An 11,354-nucleotide genomic window follows, 5' to 3' on the forward strand; every position below is an offset into this window, starting at 1 on the left:
ACTACAGAGACATCCTGAATGAAAACCTTCTTCAGAGTGCCCTTGACCTCTGACTGGCGCGATGGTTCATCTTTCAGCAGGACAATGACCCAAAGCACACCGCCAAAATATCAGTGGAGTGGCTTCACAACAACTCAGTGAATGTCCTTGAGTGGCCCAGCCAGAGCCCAGACCTAAATCCTATTGAACATCTCTGGAGAGATCTGAAAATGGCTGTACACCGTCGCTTCCCATCCAACCTGATAGAGCTTGAGAGGTACTGCAAAGTGGAATGGACAAAAGTTCCCAAAGACTGGTGTACCAAGCTTGTGGCATCATATTCAAAAAGACTTGAGGCTGTAATTACTGCCAAAGGTGCATCAACAAAGTATTGAGCAAAGGCTGTGAACACCTATCTACATGTGATTTTTTTTCAGGATTTTTATTTTTAATAAATTTGCAAAAATGTAAAAAACTTTTTTTCACATTGTCATTATGGGGTATTGTGTGTAGAATTTTGAGAAAATAAAATAACTTAATCTATTTTGGAGAAAGGCTGTAACGTACAAACGTTTGGAAAAAGTGAAGCGTTATGAATAGTTTCCGGATGCACTGTATATATAAATATTAAGATTTAATAAATGCTTGTTTACTTAATAATTTTTTTTTCTTAAATCTAAATATTGCATTTATATTATATTTATAGTATTTATTGTAAATAAATAAAATAAAGTTTATAAAAGATTATATTTTATATATTTTTTATTTTATTATTATTGTGTATTCATTGATTTTTTTTAAAAATGGTTAAATATAATATTGATAATTTTATTTATATGTAAATGTATTATTATTACTATTATTATAACTATTAATATTATTTGTTATATTCATTTACTATTATTTTATTTATATAGAACAGTGGTCCCTCGCTATGATGTGGTTTAGCCCTGAAGTTTCGCAGAATTATTTAGCGCAATTTGACATGCTTTTTTTTTTTTTACAGCGCATTGTGTTCTGCGTTCTGATTAGCTGTAAACCATTGTCAGTCAATCTCCTCAGTCTCTCCTGTACAGTACAGAATGCATTCAGCTTGCCAAATTAACATAAATCTTCGATCGCTAAATAAAGGAGGTCACACATCGAATGCACCACACCACACAGCGCCATGCATTTTAGAATTGTAAATATAGGTTTATATCAGGGTACACACACCGGCACCGCAAGCCAGTGGCTGTCTGCGGCGCCCAGCTACAACTCAGGATGCTGTTCATATTTCTGCCACGCCACAGAACGACATCTGAATTATTTCATTTTAAATAACATGCGAATGTCTGTGTATGGTGTGTGTTACTTCCAACTGTCATATGTGCAGCGCATCCAGTGTACAACACCTTTAAGTATGTCGAAAAAGAACATTACGCAGTCGCCGCCAACATTATCCGCACAAATGCTAAACAGCTTTATGAAGTTTTTGCTGACGGCGATGAATGTTTGCGCCTGACAACACGTTTTTATCTTTGGTTTTGTTCTATAATACTGGACTCATTATTCTATGAAAGTTTAAATTTTGAGAGTGTTTAAACAAGAGAGAAAAGTGTATAAAGTGTGTAGTGAGGGGTTTTACAGCCTTAAAACATCTATAATAATTTTTAAAAATTAAAGCTGACTACTTTGTGGATTTCACCTATCGCAGGTTGTTTTTAGAACGTAACTTTTATGATAAACGAGGGACCACTGTGTTACTAACAGTAATATTGTATAGTCTTATTGAATTACTTTCTTCTAGCATGCACTCAAATTCTTTTTGTTCAAACTACTTCTTTAAATTGAGCTGAAACAACACAATTACTGAGTTTTTTTTGGGGGGACAACTTAATTTTATGTTCAATCCACTTAAATTTGTAAAAACTAATAAGTTAACTTAATTCCTTCATGTTGTCTCAACACAAATCAATTGTGTGGAACCCAGTGTACTAAATAATCTCTTACAACATATTCAGATCTCTTTATCTTCATCATTTGCTAGAAATAATGGATTAAAACTACCTTCCACTTATGTCTAACGGCACTAATGATCTGAATGTTTTTCAGTGGTGACGCTGTACTCTACTCTGGGAGGATCAGCTATAGCTCATGGTCTGAACGAGACTGAGGTCACACACATCGTCACAAGCAAAGACCTGCTGCAGAGCCGCCTCAGGGTAAAAACACAACCCACACAAGAATACTTAAATCAGCCACTGAAATCAAACACTTTCTCATTCCTGCTCCGCATGATCCTCCATTTCTCAGGCTATTCTGTTGGAAGTCCCCAGACTCAAGCACATTATAGTGGTCGACAAGAAACCCACAAGCTGGCCTGATCTCCCCAGAGGCATCATGGTACATAACATGGCAGCGGTGCAAGAACTGGGCTCCAAGCCTGAAAACAGTAAGCGGCACATGAATGAATGTTTTTATTGGAGATGTCAGTTTCCACAAATTGACCCTTCGCTAAGCCACACCCAAAAACCGCCACCCACCAAAGCTCTATCAAGCTTTCGAGCGAGGGAAACAGACCTGAGCGTTGTGCATATGGATTGTGCAATTCTGACACCCGGTATCCTTAATGTTTGGACAGGGTGGTGGAATTTTTTCAATTTTCAAAACCTAAAACCCAAGAGAAGTGCCAGTGGGGATGAAGCTCTGTGAGGGGTGCTAAAAGAGCGGGGTTAAGTTAGTTTTGTTTTGATATTCCTGACACATTCAGTGATAGACCGACAGTAATAACTCACACACCTCTTACCCTAAACAGATCTAAACGGTGTTTCCTACAAAGATACAAAGCAGGTTATGTTTCACAGCTGTCTTTTTTTTTTTTTTTGCTCGATATTATGAGCACTGCTCCGTTTAAGCCCTCGCCATAGTAGGCATGCTAATAGCAATCATATTTACATCTGTTTTAAGCTATGGATATTTGAAATGACATATCAACAGAACAAAACAGAGATGTGATCACAATCTGAGCACCTGTGATCAATATACTTCATCCGCAGCTGTGACTGAGTCATTTATAAGCCTCGATGTCCATGTCAGAGCTACAAATCATTGATGTTTTCGTCAGTCTTTCGGAGATTTAGTCATTGGTGACGATGATATAGCAGGTTAGTGTCTGCTTTTATATTTGGTGTCTGATTAATATTTGCTGGTAGGGAAAATCTCTCTGTTCACTTCTGCTATTTATACTTTAACTTGCATTTCAGTTTATTTATTTCTTACACTTATCTGCAAATTAGAATAATAACGGTATAAAGAGCACACAGACATATGTACAGACAGTGATAGGTGTACATTGTTATGGGTAAATGACGCTAATATTTGGCCCAAATCCATCAGTTTCCCCTTTTTGGCTGTTCTTTCTATGAATAAATGATGTAGAAGCACTTTCCATGCGTGTTTCCTCGTCGGTTAGTAACACTGTATTTCATTGCACAACAATTAATCTATCAGGCTTTTTGGCTAAAAAAAGAGAAATCACGGTTTAATTTGTTATTATTAGATTATTTGTAAATTTCACCTCTGCTGCTGAGCATGAACTGAGCTGTTGAATGGTTAGCGTATGAGGCGGCTAGGCTAAGCTAGATTCAATTTTGATTCAGTTATTTTCTAATCGGTTGCCTATTATGTCGTGAATATCTCACCAGTTCGCCAAAAATGACTAATTATATCCCTGGGAATGTCTGACACCGGCGCATACTCATTGTGATAGACGTTGCAGGCACGAAAGCTTGACAGGGGTAGCAACAGTAACTAAGGAGGGCGGGGCTTAGCGAAGGGTCAATTCTCTTAAATTTATGTTTATTTCAGTTAAAGCAAGACATTGCAGGTGAATAGCAGGTGTGGGGGAAAATATCAATATTGCGTAGTGTTGTGATATTTTACACAATACACAGACAACCATTACGAGGGCACATTACTTCAGAATCACGTCTGTTTTGATTTTATGGTTTAAGCATGAAAGAAACTCAAATTAGCCACACTAGCGTTGTTTTTGGTCATGTTTTCAAACACTTGTGATCAATATACTTCATCCGCAGCTGTTATTGAGTCATTTATAAGCCCCGATGTCCATGTCAGAGCTACAAATCACTGATGTTTTCATCAGTCTTTCTGAGATTTAGTCATTGGTGACGATGATATAGCAGGTTAGTGTCTGCTTTTATATTTGGTGTCTGATTAATATTTGCTGGTAGGGAAAATCTCTCTGTTCACTTCTGCTATTTATACTTTAACTTGCATTTCAATTTATTTATTTCTTCCACTTAACTGCAAATTAAAATAGAAACGGTATAAAGAGCACACAAACATACGTACAGACAGTGATAGGTGTACATTGTTATGGGTAAATGACGCTAATATTCGGCACAAATCCAACAGTTTCCCCTTTCTGGCTGTTCTTTCTATGAATGAATGATGTAGAAGCACTTTCCATCGGTTAGTAACACTATATTTCATTTCAAATTAGCCACACTAGCGTTGTTTTTGGTCATGTTTTCTGGCGTACTAACACAATAAACAGACTAAGCACCAAAAGACCTGTAAGCATTGATTTTGCTGGCAAAGAAAGACAACAGGATCCTACTGTCAGATGAAAAGAAGACATTCGAGGGCTTGTGAACCGCTGTTGAGAGCATTCGTGTCAGATAAGAGCAACTGCTTAGAAAAGCCCTCAGGAGACACAAGAGGGAGATGATATCATTGTTTAGAGCAGGTTTCCTCTGTTCAGAAAGACTGAGATAAAAGGTTCAACACTGCACTGGAGTTTTAGACCTTTGTTTTTTTATGTTGTCTGTCTGTTCTTACACACCTGACATTGAGGATGAATGATCCTTGGTGTGTTGCATTAAAAAGATCTTGTCTACAACTTTATATATATATATATATATATATATATATATATATATATATATATATATATATATATATATATATACACAACTTAATGTTTCCTCTGACAGCATCATCTTTCACAGGGTTGTCGGAAACTTGCTTATTATCATGCATATTAATAAGAAATTAACTGTTTATTAGCAAACCCACATGGAATGTGCACATTTTTGCCTCACTATTGAGGCTATTTATTTATTTACTTAATTATGGTTATAATTTTTTTCTATTAATTTCAGTAATATTATTGACTAATATGCTAATTCAATTCAATTCACCTTTATTTCTATAGCGCTTTTACAATGTAGATTGTGTCAAAGCAGCTTCAAATGGAAAATTGTAGTGAATTGAAACAATGGCTATGTTCACACTGCAGGCAAATGTGGCCTGAATCTGATTTTTCCCCCCTCATGTGACTCAGATGATGACAGTGTGAACAGCCCAAACCGCATGGAATCTGATCATTTCAGGTCAGATCTGTGCCACTTTCATATGTAGTCTTAAATCAGACATAGATCTGATGTTTTGCAATGCGACCGCAGTGTGAACGGTTATGTCGGATTTCATGTGACTTTCACAGTCTTCAAGCGACATGCGTCATCATTCTGTGCTGCAAACATCATCTGCTCCTCAGCAGCATAGTAGAATGGCACACAGGGCGATTACTTTACCACAGAAAGTTGGTTGTTCATGTTGAAAAAGATTTTAAAGGCAAAACTGGTGCTTGTTAACTAATCTGGTTAATGATTGAGGCACAGGTTGGTCGCGAAGCTGAAGAGCGTCGTGGGTGTTGCTGATAGGGGATCCGTGTGCAAAGGAGGGGCAAGTTTCTCTCTGAGAGAAAAAAAGGCAGGTGTTCGAGCACCCAAACCCCCCTTCTGCACGTCTCTGCTGTTTATAACGAAGTAAAATTAAATAACTTTGCAAACGGAGATAAAACAACTCCTCCTTCACAGTTTAGTCTACGGCTGCTCATTAACCCTTGATGAGTTCACTACACAGGTGGTCAGAGTGCCATGCTCCGCGGTTGTCATAAATCACAAATGATCAGTGTTTTCAATCACAAGAGACTTATTTTAGGTCTCAAATGCCGAAATACACATTAGTAGTAGCATAACAACCCTTGACAGTTCATGAAATACACCATGGTTGTCTGTGAAGAGTAATAATCATAAGCATGATCTGATAACGTGCTTACTTCATACAGTATACACATGGTGTGTATATTTAGACATTTTATGCTGCTGTCCGTATCTGTACTTTTGCGCATGCGGGTCAGTTTAGGAACAGGATCTGTTCACACTGCAAATCTGATATTGGCCACATTTATAAGAGCAGTTTGAACAGCCATGCAAAAAAATCAGATCTGATGAAAATTCAGATTTGAGCACTAAGCCTCGCAGTGTGAATGTAGCCAATGTCAGTTCAGTTTTCAGAGTTTAAGTTCAATTCAGTTTAGTTCAGTTCAGTGTGGTTTAATATTTACTGAGAGAGAGAGAGTCCAAACACTGAAGAGCAAATTCATCGATACGCAGCTCTACAAGTCCCGAACCATGCAAGCCAATGGCAACAGTGGCGAGGAAAAAACTTCACCAATTGGGGTAATTGAAGTCTAGGTGCCGGACGTTTATACAAGTTATTTACAATACAGGGTGTAAAGTAATATTTTCTGGCTTTTAGTAGATATATTATATGAGAGACTTGCTTTGTTTACCAAACAAGTGGATCTAATTAAATTTCCATTGTAAACCTTAAATAAAAGGTATTTTTAATTTCTTGTTATTAGTTACACATTTTATATCCCTAAACCTACTCGTACCTAAACCCAGGTACTGCTTTAATGAGTATTAATAAGCAGCAAATTAAGAGTTTATTGAGGCAAAATTCATAATGGGTTATATTAATAGAGAGAATTTCACTTCAAAATGAAATGGGATTTAAATTAATTTAAAAGCCCACTTTATAGGTTATTGCACACCGAATCCTAAATTTTTACCTATAATTTTCGCAGGTAACAAAATAAATTTGACCTCACATTGTGTGAATCGTATTGACACACTGCCCCCGAAACAAGATAATTTTTTTTTTACATTTTTCACATGTGGAAAAAACACTTTGAGAAGTTTTTTGACAGCTCAGAGCCACCGTACAAGTGAAAGGCAAAATTCAGAATGCCGTCACTTGAGCCAAAGATAACTTTGACAAACACAGTGCATAATATAAGACAGAATGTGGTGGACAGGAACCCCTATATGCTGGATTTAGTGACTGGCGCAACTCCAATACAGGTCTTGATAATGAGCTGAACTCTCCTTGTATTGGATGAATGCAATATGTAGCATATTCCTCTTTTTCTACTTTGGCGAAGAGATGAGAAAAAAGTAGCTTGAACTTACTCCGAAATGTTTTGCGTTTTTTTCATAAAGGATTAATTAATACGCATAGGATTCAGTGTGCAAGGTTGTGTACGAGACAAATTTTTCGGATAAGAATACAAAAAAATTTCAGACTTCAGTTTGCAAAGACTTTTATAGAAAGTCTTTCAAGCCAAATGGTACACAGTTACGGCCGTCATTGCCAGTCATTTTTTGTTATTAAAATATTTATATTTATTAATGCAAAATAATTTAGCAAGAACGCACTAAATTGACCAAACTGTTATTAAAAATTAATCATGACTAATTAATTGACTTTATTATGTTGGAAATATTGTTTTCTGTATTGTTTGGATATTTAATTGAGTCATGTGACTATTGAGTTTTTAAATCAACTTCAGACACACCTAAAGTTTGTCACCCTGGTGAAGGCAAGTTTTGCCGAAAGAGTAGGTACGGTACACAACAGTGCAGTTTAAAAAAAAAAAAATAGTCATGTTAATAAAGGCTTTTTAATTTTTTTCACTTTTCGAGTGCCTTGGACTTATGATTTTGTTATTTTTCTTTATAAATACCTTATCCAATTACACATTTATTACCCCTGACGCACTTTAATTAGCCCTGAAGCACTGTTTGATTCTGAGGCTGCGTCCGAAACCACCTACTACTCAGTAGATACTGAATTTTAATTTACTACTCAACCGTAAGAAAAGTACGTTCTATACAGTAACAATGTGAGTAGTATGATTGAATTTGGATGTACTACATCCGTCATTTTGTCAGTCACATGACCTACTCGCGTCAGTTGCGTCGTTTCACTCTCATTGATGAATTCTCTCACGGGGCATCATGGGATAGCGCAGAGTGGGATGCACACTTCAGAATCTAGCCGGAAAAGTAGGTAATCTGGGTATTTCTCACGTACTGATTTACGAATTCTATGAATTCGGACATACTACTCTGCTCGCATACTGATTTTAGCGTACTATATAGTATGGAATTATGTGGTTTTGAATGCAGCCTGAGTGAAAACATTTGTTGCAAAACAATTTTATTTAAATGAAACGCTGTTTTTATTTTATTTTATTTATTTATTTATTTTTAATACCAAAATATTAAGCAATTGTGATGAAAAATATTTTTTTATGATCAACTGTTTTATTTTGTATAATACAGAGAAGGTATGTACAGAATGTACAGACCAAAGCCAAAGTCACACACATTGTAACACTCCAAATCATAAAAACTAGAACAGCCTCTTTTCTTCCTAAAATAGAGATGAATCTTTCCTGGAGTTTGGCACAAATTTGAGTGTACGTACTCTGAGAGATATAAAACACAAATGAGAAGACTGAGACAGTCATTTTTGCTTTGCTTTAACCCTTGTCTGACAGATTCAGGCCTGTCACGATATTTATAATTTTTTTAACTAATATTTCACCAAAATATATTGTGATTAATGATATTATTGTCATTTTACGCCACTCATTATATAATGCCAGAACAGTATAATAGCCTCATAATGCAAGTTCATTCTTCCAAAGAACACCTAATATTTTATTCTTAAGATTATTTCATTTAATTATAGTCATTTTAACAGTTTAATAATGAGGCATTGGAATCAGAATGTGGAAACACATATCCTAAACAAATAATACATTTTAATAAAACAGTGCAAGGTAAAAAGTAACAGAGGCTGCGATATCTGCTACCAGATCTATTTTCAGTTGTCAGACACCCACATGAAAGTGTACTATAGTAATTTATATTAAATACTGTAGTGTTTTTTTAACCATACTGACCCCGACACCTCCAGTAAAGATAGAGAGGTTGCACAATCAGCTAAACGGTTGCTAGAATTGGTTTTTATGTATGGGAAATATATATTGCATCACCAAAAATGATTGAGGTCATGTTCATGTGTTGTGCGATAAGTCGATATATTGATTATTGTGACAGACCTAAACACAATAGGATTGTTCTGATAATAATAATAAATATTTCTTGACAATAACTCTAAACATTTCTTGAGCATTAAATCAGTATATAAAAATGACTACTAAAGGACTTTGTGACACTGAAGACTGGAGTAATGATGCTGAAAATGAAGCTTTGCACCATAGGAATAAATGACATATTCAAATGCATTATTTAGACTGTTTTAGAGCATCAACAATGGCACAACAGCATTGATGAAAAGATGATACTGTGTCTGTGTGCAGCAATGGTGTCCCGCAGGCAGCCTGTTCCATCTGATATCGCAGTGATCATGTACACCAGCGGATCTACAGGCATTCCTAAAGGAGTCATGATCTCTCACAGCAACATCATCGCTGGCATCACCGGCATGGCTGAACGCATCCCGAACCTTGAGTATGCCTCTCTAAAATATTTCTTTTTCACAGTGTGGTTTCATGTATATTCATTATTAGGGTTCTTACACCCCCCCACCATACCCCCAAAGTCAAATTTTAGCAATTTCTGGTGCATTTTTAAACTTTTCCAGCAAATGACTTATTTACACACATATAGAGCATTACATACTTTATCACATTATATCCAATGCTATTTGATATAGTATTGGAAGAAAAAAAATGTTTGCCTTAAGCCTAATATTGAATTATTGTCGTTTACTATCTAAAATGTAATTTACTCACATATTAAATGTTCCTTGGCGTGCTTTGAAATGTGCATTTTTTTTATTCAATGTTTGACTTAATCTCAACTGAAACATAAAGAGAGGGTAGGACATGGAGTAGCTCCTCCCCTTTTGAAAAAAACAGCCAATAGTGTTTTGTTTTATGTCAGTAAGAGAGATTGAGCTCGAGCGCATCAACTAAAAAGCAAATTAAAAGCCTTTTGAAGGGGGCGGAGCATGTCAGATAATAGAGAGCATTTGATTGGGCAGGATTTTGTGAAAAACTAAAGTATGAGGTGAAAAAAAGTGTTGATCCATTAAGCGGAAGTAACAAACCGCAAGCTTTGGATGTTTATATCGGTTTTATATCATCTAAACATGAATTTTGTCACTGTTTTGGAGCACACTAGCTAATAGCTATCCTTAAAACTAACACTGCTCTTACTAACAACAATAATTTCATGGGACCTTTAAATGTGTCTTTTTTCATCTTATATTTATATTCATTTAAAAGGCTGCAGATTAAAAAAATTATGCAGAAGAGATTTATTTTAAATAGTTCATTATTATTATTACCTTTTTAGTAAGATAATGAATAACGAAAGCAACATTTTCACATTACATTTTCAAGCACCTTATCCAAAATCTAAAACCTAGAAAACTGTAGATTAAAATTCAAGCATTTTCAAAGCTTTCCAAAACCCGTACAAACCCTGCATTATGTTCTATATACTAAATAGCGTATCTCTGATATATCAGGCCATTATTCTCTATTGCTTTATTGACAATGCTTCATTTTCTGTCTTAATAATGAATTAGCATTTGAATTTGTATATAAAATGCATTATATACATAAAATGCATTACATATTATGTACATTATATGCATATATATACATAAATGTTTTAAAACCCATTATGTGACCCAAAGACATCAATGATCAATCATTGGTTGTCCGGAAATCAAATCCATGGCATTGCTGGTACTAGTGTTTGGATTACACTAAAACTATTACTGCCTCCAAGTTGATATAAAATGAAATGACTTTACTGTCTATTCTCCTTATTCTACAATGTGGAAGTAAGTTCTTTTCAGCAACTTTCGATTAATTTGCTTATGGTGGAAATAACAAGGAATAACAAAGTTATTGGCAGTAAAAGGTCAAACTAAAACAAAATAATAATATAACAATAAAATACCTGTTTGCAACAAAAAGCAGCATAACAATAGTTTTTTTATGGCTAAAAATCAATGGTAAAAAGTGAATGAGTCCAGAAGTCTCGAGACAGTTAGGTTTCATGAATGGCTGCATCCTCTCTTAAGTAAAAAAATAAGGTCAATATGTACTATGTCTCAAGGAATGCAATGAGTGTAGTCTGTATTAACGCTGTTTGTTTTTGTTGCGGCAGTGAGAATGACACCTATATTGGATA

The 11,354-nt window shown here is 35.4% G+C and overlaps 1 protein-coding gene across 1 annotated transcript in view; it reads left to right on the forward strand.

Moving 5' to 3' along the window:
- The window catches only part of acsl3b (acyl-CoA synthetase long chain family member 3b), a 35,217-nt gene that overhangs the window by 7,363 nt on the left and 16,500 nt on the right, over nucleotides 1-11,354 (forward strand). The window contains exons 5-8 of the mRNA XM_056481032.1: nucleotides 2,074-2,183; nucleotides 2,275-2,413; nucleotides 9,506-9,656; nucleotides 11,331-11,354. The exon at nucleotides 11,331-11,354 is cut by the window's right edge and continues 100 nt beyond it. Coding sequence (XP_056337007.1) covers nucleotides 2,074-2,183; nucleotides 2,275-2,413; nucleotides 9,506-9,656; nucleotides 11,331-11,354 — 424 coding nt within the window. The remainder of the gene's footprint in view (nucleotides 1-2,073; nucleotides 2,184-2,274; nucleotides 2,414-9,505; nucleotides 9,657-11,330) is intronic.

This window comes from Danio aesculapii, chromosome 2 (assembly GCF_903798145.1).
Source record: "Danio aesculapii chromosome 2, fDanAes4.1, whole genome shotgun sequence".
Taxonomy (NCBI): domain Eukaryota; kingdom Metazoa; phylum Chordata; class Actinopteri; order Cypriniformes; family Danionidae; genus Danio; species Danio aesculapii.